The 15,642-nt window shown below is 40.7% G+C and overlaps 1 protein-coding gene and 1 non-coding gene across 2 annotated transcripts in view; one reads left to right on the plus strand and one right to left on the minus strand.

The window, feature by feature from the left end:
- Positions 1-385: 385 nt before the first annotated feature.
- On the minus strand, positions 386-457 carry TRNAH-GUG. The gene has a single exon. It is a non-coding gene; the product is annotated as a tRNA-His (tRNA).
- A 12,754-nt stretch (positions 458-13,211) lies between these two features.
- Positions 13,212-15,642, plus strand: part of LOC579267 (GS homeobox 1) — a 10,472-nt gene continuing 8,041 nt past the window's right edge. Inside the window, exon 1 of the mRNA XM_779393.5 lies at positions 13,212-14,481. Coding sequence (XP_784486.3) covers positions 13,929-14,481 — 553 coding nt within the window. The 5' untranslated portion in view covers positions 13,212-13,928. The remainder of the gene's footprint in view (positions 14,482-15,642) is intronic.

Here is a 15,642-nt window from a genome sequence, read left to right on the forward strand (position 1 = left end):
CCTTTGCAGTAATTTTTGTTAAAGTCTTTATATTCATTTAGCAACCATTTGAGCCAGTTGGTAGACATGGGGAGTGTTTCACATAGATCCTACGTCGAGCTTAACTCTGAGTGTCACTTAAAAATTATGGAGAGCCATTTGTAGCCTTAAAATAAGATATATTCAAAAGCAAAATGCCCCGGTGAGTTGAGTCGTCTCGTAGCGGTTTTAAAAGAATAGAAGTACAGTATTAAAGGAATGGTCACTACGCGTTATATTCACTTTTATCCCCAACCCCTTCTTTGTCTCTCTGTCTCTCTCTCTCTCTCTCTGTCTCTCCCTCTCGCTTCCCCTCTCTATCTCCTTTTCTCTGTCTCTAAAGGAAAATGAAAAAATAGAATAAAAATGCCGTGACCAGGATTCGAACCTGGGTTATTGCGGCCACAACGCAATGTCCTAACCACTAGACGACCACGGCTTGCATGATTGTACAACAATTTGACTGTATGTTATACCATCTCTCTTTATTTATTTATTTATTTCTATCTAATTCTTTTGTTAAAAAAGTAAAATTTGGATTGCGGATGAAACGTTTCCATTTAAGGAATCATTGCTAGGCCCGTGTGTCTTTTCAAATCAGTCACATTTCATACTAGATTTGTTATGGCCAGTGAAAATATACAACTCTTTCAACGAAACGGTTACTAAATATTGCTGCAAATCGTTTCATTTTAAGAGTAACACTTATACATTGTGCTTTGCAGAAAAACCAAGTGAAAATAAAGGAAAAGTGGAAAAGTTTAAATCGATGTATGTTAAAGAACAGAAGAATAAAAGGACTTTAAGCACAAAAAAAAAAAGATGGGGCTCTAAAAAAAAGACAAGACCGCACTGGTTGTTTTTCCGGGTGGACGCCTTTAGTTCTTGAACCCCCGAACAAGCAAGATTTGAGTTGAAATAATAATGATGTCTGGGGAGAATCCGGTGAATTTTGTGGGCTTTAAACGATCACCAAACGAGATGATCTCGCCGTAATAGTCCAGATCTGTCAGCCGCTCGAGCACGGGTGCTGTGCAAACATCTTAAGTCAACTGTTAAGTGATTGGGGGTTGGTTGGGATAAGCATTTAATGCAATTTAGCTTCTAATACCATCTCACTTATCTCCGGCGCTACTTGTTTTCCTTTCTTGCTGTTTCAGGACGCCGTCTTTTCTTCTAAAAAGCTGTACCTCGGTTCGCTCTCCTTTCCTCTATTTTCTCTTTTGTTATAGTTTTAAATTTAGCTTGGTTTAACAAAAACAGAGGGTAAAAAGAAAGACGAACCATTTGAATTTGAATTAAAGAACGAAAGACAAAGGGGTAGAGGTAGAGCATTCAATGATGACTTAGCTAAAGTTTGGACAGAATGTTGAGCAAACAGAGGAGCTAGAAAATAAATTACTTCATGTTCAGATCGTCTAAATTTCAACACACCAAAGTTACGATAAGCAAGGGAACAAAACGAAAAAAATGGAAAACTGACGTTCTTTCAACTATCGCAACTTCTGAGCTTTTCTCTGTTGATATGGTACAAACAAAATTGATGACCATACTCAATAAGCAATTTAGATTTAAAGAATAATCGTAATACTAAGTTTGAACCTCATGCGTTATTTTCGGGATGGATTTCCAGAATTTAAACAGTTCTTTTTACGTTGTTTTTATCAACATTATTAGGGAGATAGCACGTTATTTCCCGATGATAAAGCCTATTAAATCCTACCCCAATTATTATTTTATAGATGAATAAAGTGGTTATAGAAATTTCCTTTGAATATTATGTGGCTTAGCGTCAGGGTGACACGTACCCCGAAATCGAGTTATGAAACAAACAGGAAAATGATCCGAAAGAAAGTGAGAGAAGTTGGGAAGGGGAAAATCAACGTGTGTAAAATGAAGACATTGACCCCTTTCCACACCCTCTCTGTTCCCTCTTCTTTCATCCCCATGACAAAGCATGTCGCCCCGCCCTTCCCCCGCCCCACGACCCCGATGCCCCCCTCAATGGCTGGATCCGCATTATACCACCGGTACGCCAAGATTATTTCAAAAATCATTGCTGGTTTAACCAAAAAGATATGGAGCCTCGATTTGTAATGAGCTTGATGACGCCAATCCATTCTATCCACAGTTGGACGGTATTATAACATAATGACAAGAGGTTTCGTTGCCTAGCGGATACATCACCGGACTGTGGATCACATGGTCTAACAGCCCCCATCTCCGAACCTGGTATACCGTATACCCCTCCTAAAACCGTTCCCCCTTCTTCCCACGTCGGGGTTTAGCGAAATGGACACCATCATCTGTTTCATCACAACGAATAAAGGATTTGATGAGTGATACGAGGTGGTCGGTGAACGGTTCCTTCGCCCGAGGTTCTCCGGTGTTTGTTGGTGTCTGTCCGCTGGTCAGCTGCTCATCAATCGGGGGCTCGTTCATTAATTTGGCCGTCGTAATAAAATCAACAAATATTCTCCTTGTCGAGGAGTATGATATACGGGTGGAGGTAGTGGACATAACTGTATTCATCTCCATTATGTATTTTTGTTATTAAAAGCCTACTCATTGGCGCAGCGTGTGTCCAGCCATTGAGGGACACTAGTTTTAAAGCCACACTGTCCTACTTGCAGCTACTTGCTCCCTCTTTATAGAAAACTTCCCCAATCGGTGCCTGTTGGTCCCCCCATGATCCTCTTTTTCTTATGTTAATTGAGAGCTGAGTTAATGAGATAGCCACCTGTCAGTGACCTCGCTGTGTGGTCTAATCCCTTCTGGCTGAACTAGTACAGCCGGCCTTTAAGATAGGGGCAAACAGTCTTACTAAGAATACTCCCATCAAGAGGGGAAAGAGTATGGGATCGAGGTCCAGTCATCTTCTTCAGTTCACCTTCCCTATCCCCTTTTCTATTGTATTCTTTCCCGTTTTTGCTATTCGAAGGGGAGGCGGCACACGCCCCTTGCCCCCTCCCCGGTGTATCAGCACTACTAAGCCTATATTTCCAGTTCCAGATACGTCATAACAATGTTGAGGGTATCCCCGTTCATTGTCTCCGCAGCCTCCGCACGGAAATCGTACGGAGCCCGTGCAGCTTCCGTGCAAAGATGACTGCTCAATATCACGGATACTGCACGGGCAGCGAGCAGCAACCTTGCGATAGCTGTCCAATTGCCGTGCGAATGCCCAACGAGTCTACAATCTCTGTACGATTTTTTGTTGCCCCCATGTTCACCGAAAAATCGTACGTTTGCTGCACAATCAGTGCGAGGCCTCCGGGCGATGCCCGTGCGGGGATTGTGCAATGCCACCTACGACATGTATATGGGCTACGGGCTTACGATTTTTTTCAAATTTGTTTAACTTCTCGCGAAACAAAATCGTAAAGGCTGCGGAGCCCGTGAATCCGTACGAAAATCTCACGGTCGCCTCCTGCCTCCGCACAGAGGTCGCACGGAAAAAGGGGATACGGGCAGGATACGGGGGCTCCGTAGACTAATCGTAGGCCAAATATAATCCAGGCATATTCAAGTAAAAATACAATACCATGGTCGTATTGCCTATAGAAGCATTATCAGATTAGGAAACAAGTTACTGATATCTTGGCACATTTCAATTAACAGATCATGCAAAAGGACATCAAAGTTGCCCTCTCGTTTTTGTCTTGAAAGTCTTAGCGATAATTTTTTTTTTAATTGCTCGAGCGCACCCATCGTCAACATTGTCGTAACCACAATATAAACCCTATCAACGACACCCGTTAAGCAATTCGTGATCATTGTGAAATATCTGGGCTCGTGAACCCTGAGTATAGGACATCAGGGGAGTGTTTCATGAAACAATTAGTCGGTGGTTTTCATCGACTAATATCATGTTCACCGACAAATCTTTTGTCACCGACTATTTTCCAGGACTGTGATTGGTCAAATTTAGTCAGCGCTGACTAAATTGTCGGTGAACATGATATTAGTCGGTGAAAACCGCCGACTAATTGTTTCATGAAATGCCCCCCCCCCCCGGTATTGTGTGCATTTGATAATAATAATATGCCTCTCTAGAGTACAGAAGCTGTGACATCATAAAAATCTATTTTTAGAATTTCTCAATTTTGTCTTCATTTTCCAAAAGAGCATAACAAATTAATGTTCGAATGTCGAAAACCAATTGAATAAAGGTAATTTTTGGCTGAGATATGATCATCTGAATAAATATATGTCCTATACGAACTCAGTGTTATAGTGCTCCGGTTCCTCAGAATGGTTTTCGACATTCGGATATTATTTTTGATGCTCACTGATGACGTCACACTTCACCACTCTCTTGTTAAGCGCACACCACATTAGCATGATGACGATATAACATCTCTATGCATTTCTGAAAATGCTGAAGGATCTGTAATGTTATAACCACGGCATTATCTCCGTCAACCGTAATGAACCGTTCCAGTGCTTTCAATCAATAGCTCCTACCATGTACCCACTTACAACACCTGGGTTGAATGTTGGAAATGTAGATTAACGTCATGCAAAATGAAGTTAGTACTGCGACAGGGATTCGAACCCCGTACCTTGTGGTTTACATTCCGGATAATTATCTATGAGACCACATCACCGTATCTCACCTGTTGGGTGAATAAGAAATACACTGCTTTATATTTTACTGAAAGCTAGGAATTATATGACAATTATGAATTATCCTTTAATGAAAAGCTCACTCGTAGGGGTCTGTTCGCTATTCATAAGGACTGCTATTTATTAAAAAAAGAAGACCGCTATTCATTTATTTCCGCGTTATGGATAGCGGTCTTTATGAATAGCGAGGTAAATTGTCTATAGACCGGACAACATTTTACTAATGTCCTTTGGCAAGACATTGATCTACATTTGTCACACTCAACCCAGGTGATGTAAATGGGTACCTGGCAGGAATTAATTCTTTGAAACGCTAGAACGCGGTAATGGCAGCACAGCTAAAGCCGGGGTAACAATCTCCAAGTTTGGAAGCGCTTATAGTGATTTTAATAAGCGCTATATAAAAACTGAGTATTATTATTATTATTATACATCCAAAGGGCCGAGAGTGGTTGGGTTTGAAGTCGGTTCGGAGTTGGTTTGGCGATGTGACTGAGCCACCGGGGTATTATAAAGCACGTGGGAAAAAAAAGAAAATCCGTAGTATAAATCTGTTTCTAAAAATAGAAATGATACCAAAGCACTTAAAATGAACATTGTTGGTACATCACTTCATTGATACTTCAGCAATAAAGGATACATTATGACAAAGACATACAAAGACAATATTAACAACGAGTCTAGAGTAGGCTATTCAAGTAAGCATGTGGACAATTACATTTCTCTGTTATGCTATCACACAATGGGCATTCTTCTCTCAAAAAGCTTTTCTTTACAAAGAAAATAAACTGGCCCTTTTTTCTATTTCTTTACAAAGGTATACCGTTTCGCTTCCTGATTTCCTGTGTCAAGTGTGAATCAACTCGATGTAGAAACATTGTTTGCAAAGAAAAATACCGCAAAGTTGCAACAGTCATAGAAAAAATAAGTAGGTCATTGAACAGAGCAGGAGTAATTCAACCCGACTAAAGTTTGAATGTCACCATCGATTTGGATCTCTTTCTCTCTCTCTCTCTCTCTCTCTCACACACATTTTTCCTCTCGCATCCTCTCTCTTTCTATCTTTCTCTAAAACCCTTCCAGTCTAAAACTCGTAAGAATTTTTGTTACAAAAATAAAAGGTAGAGAGAGAGAGAAAGAGAGAGAATGAGAGAGAGAAAGAGAGAATGAGAGAGAGAGAAAGGGGGTGAGGGGTGGGGGAGATCGCAGATTTTTGTTTCTCTCCTTCGGACAGGTGCTCGCATTGACCGGTTTGTTAAAGTCACGTGACTCGGCTCGAACATCTTGGATCCTTTCCTGCTGAACATGTCCCCGTTTGCATAGCCGCCCGTTTATCTTGGTCGCGCGCCAGCCCAATTTACGGACAATTTAAAACGCATTAGACCCACTGGAAGAATAGGGCACCCGAAAGACGACACACAATGGGTCAATAGCAGGCTCTCTTTTCAGCTTTTCCACCACAAAGTAAGGGGCGGGAGAGAGAGAGAGAGAAAGAGAGAGAGAAAGAGCTAGATAAAGTGGAGGAGAGAGAGAGGGGAAAGTGGGGGAGGGAGAAAGAGAGAGAGAGAGAGAGAGAGAGAGAGAGAGAGAGAGAGAGAGAGAGAGAGAGAGAGAGAGAGAGAGAGAGAGAGAGAGAGAGAGCCCCCTATATATTTTTAAAAGGTTAGGGGGAGGGGGCTTGACTAACGGAATCGAAGAGGCTCGTAGAGGAACTAAGGGACTTTTACTCCATTCCGTTCATGTTTTTATTTGCCATTTTGTTCTGTATTTGACATGGAAACGATCATAATGTTAAGGCTGCGGTAAAATTATTACAATGGCAGAGAAAACAGAGAAACTAAGGTTTTAAAAGAGCAAACAAACAAACAAACAAAACTGTGAGACAGATGGATGGATGGTGGATAGATAGATAGATATTATATGGGTATATAGATACTCAAGATATGGGGGAGGGAGAGAGAGAGGGGTGGAGAGAGAGGGAGAGAGGGGGTGGGGGAGGGGGTGGGGGAGGGGGTGGTGGAGGGAAGGAAAAGCTGGAAGGGGAACGGTCAAATAATTGATTCATGATAATTTTTATTACAATCGGCGCTCTAAATACTTAACTTTTATTCCTATGTGTGTTCTCTCTCTCTCTCTCTCTGCCACCCTCCCCCTCTCTCTCTCTCTCTTTCTCTCTCTCCCTCTCTCTACCACCCCTCCCCCCCCCCCCCTCCATTCCTCTTTCACCTTTCACTTCCATCCATGGTTAGAGGGGTTTATTTAGACTGAGGCTGGTAAAACTGGGGTAAAGTCGCCTGTAAAAAGTCCTACCATTTGTGTGGAGCCCCGAGCGGTATGGCTTGCGTGCGTCTGTCCTTCTTTCCGCCGACCCCGAATCAATTCGGAAAACCAGAAAAAGTTTCCACAATTGAACAAAAGCACATTTGCTTTCAGTTTGTCCTGTGATTTCGTCCCTTTCTCACCCACTCCCCCTTTCTCTCTCTCCCTCTCTCTCTGTGAGAATGGGGGAAGAGAGATTGAGAGGGGATAAGGGGATTGTTTGGGTGGGTGAGCGTACTTTGTGAACAGCTATCGTAGAAAGAGCACGAATGAGTGAAAGAGAGAGGGACAGGAAGAGAAATTGGGAATAAGGGTAGAAAGGGCGGACGAACTCCATTCTGGTGGATAGTAGGTAAAAGAGAAAAAACGAAGAAAGGGGGAAAGATTTTAATCAAACACAACTACGACGGTCAATAAACAAATATAGCTTTGATTGCGTCTGTATAACTTGTCAAGAATTGTATTACAATTACATTATGCCATTTAAAAGCCACGCAAGTACAAGCTGTGTGCGCTGTTTTGCTGACGGAAGATTCGCCAAGCATGCCAGCCAAGCTTGCTTCGCAAATGCTGCTGAATGACAAAACCGCTGACTTTTGAGTTGGATGTATAGAACTATTTAACCATCTTTCATCTCGAATCAAAAGTCGTTAAAAGCAAACTAAAACCTAATAATTACCGCAATTCACGTAGGTACGGGCTTGAATGTACCACGTATTCCTTTCTTTGGTTTTGTCTTTAGTTACGTCATTATAATATGTATGCTACATTCTTTTTAAAGGTAAAGACCGGTAGAGGTAAAATTGCGGTTCAACGGTTTTGGGTGCAATATATCCTTTCAATATTGTTTGAATATTGCCTTTAGAGGTTTAGTTGGCAATACTTCAACCTAAATTCGCAAAAATAACCCAGAAATATATGCCCAAATGTTCAATGTTGACGTGCATTCGCGAAATCTATCTATGCCGGATCGATGTGATATTTACAAAATATATCAATTAATAGGCGGTTTCCCGGCAAAATTTGTATCATCACGTATTTGTCAAAACATATTCTTTCACATGATTGGTAATGAGAGCTTCCATTTCATTTTTTTAAGAGGGGGGCGTTTCCAAAACTTTAAATATTTTGGGTCAAATTTGCCCACCATGCACAATGGCAATTATGTTTCAAACCATCTTTGGGGATTTCCTTTACCCAACTCTAGTAATATTGTCCAATTACTATCACCATTACTTAAAAATGAGTAAAATAGTAACCAAGTTCGATGAAGACAAAAAAAATGCCCAAAGATGGAGTTTTGGTTTCATCGATGAAAAAACGTTTCTGACAGAAACAGAAAAAAATAAACATTTTAAAAACATCACCAATATAGCTGCAGCAATAACAAAAAAACATATGAAAAAGAGAACGAAAATATAGGAGAAAAAAGGTATTTCAAATGATTATCATAACCCATTATATACCTCACTTAAGAAATCCAGCCATCTGATTGGTCGAAATTGCAGTCATGGTTTAAGCCATTCACGTAAATAAACGAAAAATGCCACGCCCATGTAATAGTTTGAGGGTAAAATTCAAGTTACCGGGAATAGTTCAGTCTTGCTTAAAAACTGGTTTGAGCGATCGCGGATACCATACGTGTACGTGTGCGAAGAATTGGTCGCTAGACAGCAAGGACACCAAAAGAGTAGGCCCTACGTGAATGAATTGGTCTAACCCAAAACTTCTTAAAATATATGTTTTTAAGATAGTGATGTATTAGGTTTATTTCGCCAGATTGCTTATGAAGCAAGTATGATAAGGTTTGTGATGATACTAAGTTTGTAATCAAGCAACTAAGGGGTCTATGTGTTTATGTCCTATCCGAGGGGACTCGGTAAGTCCTTACCAAAGGAATTCATATGTGTCTCTTTGCCGTCTCTAATGTAAAGTTGTGGCATTTAAGCGGGATTCTCTCGGACCAATTTTATGCCATCATGTCTGATCACAACGTCATATTTTCTGTAATTCTTAAATTTCATTTACATTTTCGATGTACAGGACCCCTTTATGTATACGCACTAAATTCATTGCTCTCTCTCTCTCTCTATCTCTCTCTTTCTTTCTCTCTCTCTCTCTCTCTCTCAGGACGTACATGTACATGTACATGTACGTTTAGATAAAACATAAAGTTCATTATTTTACCGTTCATTCAATCAAAGTTCTTTTTTTTTTGTGGGGCCCTGCAGATAATATGTACCAGTGTAGCAAAAGAATCTGACCTAGCCCCCCCCCCCCCCCCCCCCCAGAAAAAAAAATAATAGAAGAGAGCCCGGTCTGTTTATTATCATGAGCTATGGAAGTTTGGTTTGCAATTTCTTGTTCTTTAAAAAAAGAAAAAAGTTTAACGTCATATTCCCTTCTCCTCCCTCTCTCTCTCTGTCTATCCTTCTCTCTAAGTCTGTCTCTGTCACTGTCTGTCTGTCTGTCTCTCTCTGTCTCTCTCTCTCTCTCGGTAAATCATGATTAGGCCTAGCCCACCCCTATCCCACATAAAATCTATTTCGTATTAAAGTAAATAATACAAAAACAAAGGGAAAAGGAGTAATATATACACCTATTTTTGAACTCTTTCTCGCCACTGTACTATAGAAATGCTTTTGTAATAGATTTAGAGTGCATGCCACTATGTTGCTATTTCATTAATTCAAATCAAATCAAATTTGACTTATTGCTTTTTGGGGCTTAACAAAATCATTAGCGCATTTTAAAGACGAGAATAAAAGTACTCATAATTTCCGTCTGAGTTGCCTCGTGCCCCTTCTCTTTCTCTTTCTCTCTCTCTCTCACTCTCTCTCCCTCTAATACTTGTAGATATTGTGAAGGAAAGGAAGAAAAGGAAGAAAAGAAAAGGGCGTGTCTTTCGTGTCTATTAGTAACACTGTGGTTTGTCACTTGTTGAAAACCACTTGCCGCGGAGTCCCAGCGAACCTGAACGGGCAGCGGCCGCTACGCACCGCCTGGTCTCTGGGGCGAGGCGCTGCCAACCAGCGGTGTCGCTGGGCTTTGTAGGGGGCCTCCTTTCCAACTCTTGACATGGGGTTGCACGCTTCGTGCGGTTTTCGCTCCTGCTATTGATGCAAAGACTCGAAACAGAAATCAAGATTTTTTTTAAAAACATCAATCGAAAGTCTGACATGGTGGTTTAATAATTGTAACCTGAATTGCTCGAATGAGTGTGAAATTCGCCCTCAATAGATCTCGTATTTTGATTTCATGATGACCAATCAATAATTGTATTTTATCTCTAAATATTAAAGCGAGTGAAGCAAAGTTCACAAGCGGAAGTTCTCTTTTGCGCTCCCATTCAACGCTAGCAAGATTTCACATGACGAACTGTCAAACCAAATCTGGTGGAGAAAAATGTAATGATTTCTATTCTTCGATTTGAAGAAAATTAGTTTTTAATTTATTCAATAAACCTAATATTTAGTGCAAATGGTTCGATCTCTTCCTTTTCTTCAGATTAAAATAGATTCTGTCTTGGCGAAATTATTTCAAGAAGTTTATAATAACGATATAAAATTATAGAGATCATTTGGCTATCTTTACGCCTTTTTATATTCCGTATCTCAATACATTCAAGACTCCGCATTATATTCCTTTTGAATCATTCAACAACGTAACATTTGTTCGTTTCTAATGTTAATTACTAATTCTTAGCGCGTACTGTTTCAATTCAATTCGCTTAAGTTATTCAAATTCTCTCTTTGTATAAAACATTTGTAAAAATACATCAAGTAACAAGATGCAATTTCATACATAAATACATTTGAATGGCATAAACATAATATATCTATATATTAATGATGACATAACTAAATTGAGCACAGCTGTTAGCAAAACAACAGTAAGGTTTTGCCAATACAACTTTCCTGATAAAAAAGGATTTGGTAAACATAAATGGCGGGAAATAAATATGAAGTAAATATCAAATACAATAATTGAAGAAATTGTATTTTGTACCACACGAACCCAGAATACTGTACAACATGATAGGACAGGAACGAAGAGAGTCGGGAAACGAGAAAAAAGAAAGAAAGTTGAATAATGTATCGTATAGGATCCCCCTGATCACTTGTATGTTAAATCACATATCCTTTTATCGGACAATCTCAACACTATTAAAGACATAACGATCATTCCTTTAAAGATAAAGTCGAGTTCTGGTCATGCGATTGCATTGTGAAAGAAACGGTGTGGAATCGATCAGAAAATGTTGATCATCTAGAATATAAGTATTGGTGTGTACTGTATGGTTCTGGAATCATCAAAATGATAAGAAATTTGGCCCAGTTATGGTAAAGTTACAATCACTGTACACAGAAAGATGTATATGGGGCTACACGAAAAATGTGGCATAAAAATCCGTCCCGATTTGTATGTTGTTATACATGCCCATATTTAGAAAATGAAAGCATTTTGATGAGCCATGCTTTTCAGGGAACATTTTTTATCTGATGTTCTTGAACACTTGCATATCAACAATGATAACGCTCACAAATTATTTTTCACATCTTCCCAGAACTGAACTTTCTCTTTAACATTTCAACATTATCGCGACCGAACATTCATTTCCATTCACGTGTTATCATCGAGGCATGTCATAATGAAGCTGGGTGAATGTGTCTGTATAATGTCTATATTTATCAAATATTCATGATGTTGTATACGGTGTCCCTCCTTTGACTCCATCCTTATTATCTCTCTCGCACGCGACCCCCTCGCTCTCATTCTCCCTCTCCTCCTCCCTCTACCTCTCCTTCCCTCTCTATATATCTCTCTCTTCTCTTTCTCTCTCTCTCTCTCTCTCCCTCTCTCTCTCTCTCGGTCGAAGTGACTCCCTCATTTTCTCTATACCACTCTCTCTTTCTCTCATTTTTTTCACTTTCTCTATAGTACCTCTCCTTTTCACCTCTTTTTCCTCCTTCGTCTCTCCTTTCTTTCCTCTTTTACTCTTCTTCTTCAACCTCTTCTTCTTGTTATTGTTGTTGTTCTTAAAGTTCTTTCCCTCTTTTGCTTCTTCTTCTTTTTACTAATTCCTCTTTTCTTTATTCTTATTTTCAACTTCGTCTTCATGTAATTGTTGTTTTTCTTTAAGTTCCTTTCTTCTTCTTCTTCTTCCTATGCTTCTTCTTTAATAATAATAATAAAAATAATAATAATCTTTTAAAGTCCACTCCAAATTTTATTAAACACACTCCTTCTTCAAATCAGTTTTGCTTGTAATTGTCATTCTTCTTAAAGTTATTTTCACATTGTTTTGGCTGTTGTTCTTCAAGTTCTCTATTTTGTCTTTTTCTTCATTTGTTTCCTTCTTCTTTTTCTTTTTTTCGCTTTGATGTTTCCAACAAGCTGCTTTCTAAATGATGATCACATGTCCATGCTAAAAATTTGATTAATAACATACGAAACCGTGTGATAAATCCTTTTCACAAATTTTTCTCGTGAACTTGCCAATTATTGTGGATGATTTTTGCGTGAATATATCATTAATATGCATGTGTATTTAAATCAGTCAGTCATTTTTTTAGGTGAATGACTTGTACATTTCCAAACAATCATAATTTCGTTATGATCTTCGAGGTATACGTTAATGACTATAACAACTAGTTTCTTTTGCCACTTATAATACACGATTTAACCTTCCTACCACATACTAGTAGTACTTGCTACATGCAGGGAGGTGCCATTAAAGCCCCATATGCGAGGAGTCAATGGCAATGCAACAGGTTAAACCGTGCACCCCTCGACCAGTTCCAGTGCCTCTCAGCGCACCCCTCCTCGGATCCTCAGTTATCTTCATCTAACGATCGCCGTAAAATTGTCAGCCAAGCTGATCCGCGTCACTGAGGACCGATGTGACGGGCTAAACGAAAAAAGGGGTGTGGCTTTCGGGAGCAGAGGAGGGTCACACCATTACGTCTATGGTCACACGTACACCATCTACCACCTTGACTACCACTACCACCACCACCAGCAATGCCATGACCATGCATCATAGCTCATACCGAAAAGGGACGGGGTTCGGCGAGCGTTGGAAGTGTGATACAAAGTCTACGGAGCACGAGAGTTTCGAAGGGGGTAAGCGGTGTCGTTCGCGTGGCTGCCACGCGCTGGTCTCGACTGGGCCAATCACCGCTGATAACCACTATGACATCACACTACCGGGTCGGCTAAACCAAACAAATCCACGAGTTCATGTCACGTGACTACTGAACTCAAAAGAAACAGAGAGGGAGAGAAAAGGAGAGAGGGAGTTGAGGGGAGGAAAAAGTGGGGAAAAGTAAGAAAAAGTGGGGAATACACAGGCTCGCTGGAAATTGGGGGTTAGGTGTAATGGTATTAGAAAATGGCAAGGGAATAGGGGGTATATTTAGCGGCAAACGTGGTAGTTGGGAGGGCAGAACAAGGGTGTTGATTCGCGGACAAACCGCTCGGTCTTCAGACTTGTGACCAATACGAGAGCTGGGCGAGCAGGGAACGAAATCGAGCTCACCCGACTATAAAGGACCGATGTACGTTGCTTACTCCCAATGGTGCAAGGGTAGTGTCTGCTTTATAGCGACTTAGAGGAGTTCGGCTCGCATTATTCGCTGGATCCACACCTCCCAACTTCTTAACAGCCTTTTGGGCATCGATTCATCAACTTTAGTCCGGGGGAACACCAAGTGCAATATTTTCTTTATGGGTCAAACCAACTCGGTACAGCTTTATTTTCTCGTGATCAATCATCGAATTTGTAAGAAGGAAAGAGAACATCATCAAATTATCTCTAAAGTTTGTTAAGATGTTATAATTCATTCTACAAACAAGCGTTTTGTGTCTACCAAGTGCAATATACTTCATCACAGGGAGACGTTGTGATTCATAAGATTTGTAAAGAACCTGGTCTAGAAATTGTATTTATTTCTGAGTGGATGAGACTTGATTTGAACTTGTCGGATTTGTCTTGCCTCATTAAGATGTCTCGGTCATTTTACGTCGATTCTTTGATCCTGAACCGCACCCCACCTCTAACTCCAACCAACGGTACTGATCATCCTCGGACACCAGTTTCGATTCATCATCATTCCAGGACATCACCAGATACCAAATCGGCCACTATCTTCAGACCCCACACCGACCCCCTCTCACCCCCATGTCCGCTCTGTGTCCGTGACCATGTGGCTGCGGCAACGCATCCCTGTCACCCGCGTCTTCCACCACTCACCACATCTCTTCCATCGCTCTTCAAGTCACCGCTACCACTCCCAGGACCACACCCTACATCGGGACACCACCCTCACCACCACCACCACCACTCTAGCGCCACTCGGTCTTTTCTAGAGGCATACCAAGAAGCGCACCTCCGGCAGGGATCGTTACCCCTTTCACCGGCGCGTCTCTCACCCCATCACACACCTGTTTCATCACACCATGAACCGTTTAGAAACTCACCAGACCCCAGGAGAATCCATTTTCTACCAGTCGGTAAGTAAAATTCAGAATTTCCCAAATGGTGTTTATTATCTTTGATACATGTATATCAATGTTTAATTTTCTTGATTCCTTTCTACTTTTTAACAATAATAGGGACTTTTAGATTTGCACAACGACAACGTTTTAATGCACTGCCTTGAATGGACGTCACACGTATCAGTCCACGCAAATCTAAAAGTCCCTAATAACATGGCTTAATTGCAATGTTGTATTAAGATAATAACGGCCACTGATATAGCGCTTGTATAGCGCTCATTTAGCTAAGACATTATAAATCTGGTTACAGCCGAGCCACCGATAGCGCTCAAGCATGATCATGTACCCATTTACACATGGGTGGATAGTGGCAAATGTGGAAGTACGCTTACCAAAGGACGTTAGTGTCGGGGTGGGTTTTGAACCCCATACCTTGTGATCTACAGTCCGATGACTTATCCACTAGACCACAACACCTCATTATGTACTTGCACCATTTGATTTTAGTATCTCATATTGATGGAACGTCAATCAATCCTGCAACAATTAATTACAACTTCCACTTAAAGTAGTACTTCAAGCTAAGTTATAACGTTACCTCGTTTGTATAAATTGGTTGTTGAAATGACCGGAAAAAAATTAAACCTATTATACACAAACCCTACTTTGATACTGTAAAGAAAAAAAGGAACCTATAGGCCTACATATGTCTGATAAAATCATATCAATCATAAACGTGTTAATCCCTCTATGACATGAAGCAACAAGTGAAAGCAAACACTGATCGTATCTCGAAATAATTGGTCAAAGATGGGAGAGAGAGAGAGAGAGAGAGAGAGAGAAAGAGAGAGAGAGAGAGAGAGAGAGGGGGGGGGGAAGAAGTGAGAAGGCAAATGAGAGGGGAAATAATGCGTTACTTTACACTCCCCTTTATAACTCGTCTCGCTTCCTTAAGCCACCTTTCATTTTATTCCCCTCATTTCTTATTTTATCTGATCGTTTTCACACCACTTCTGTCACTGGAGGGTGTGAGCTACCAATTGGTGTTTAAATCACCATGCAGACCACTCGCTACGCCCGTCCTTTCCTGGTCATTTACAGGGGGTGTTGGCTTAGCTACTTGTCCCCCTCCAGCTATCGGTCTCCCTCTTCCTGTCCGCCGATTATCCTCCACTC

Source organism: Strongylocentrotus purpuratus, unplaced genomic scaffold, assembly GCF_000002235.5.
Source record: "Strongylocentrotus purpuratus isolate Spur 01 unplaced genomic scaffold, Spur_5.0 spur5_scaffold_11, whole genome shotgun sequence".
NCBI classification, from domain to species: domain Eukaryota; kingdom Metazoa; phylum Echinodermata; class Echinoidea; order Camarodonta; family Strongylocentrotidae; genus Strongylocentrotus; species Strongylocentrotus purpuratus.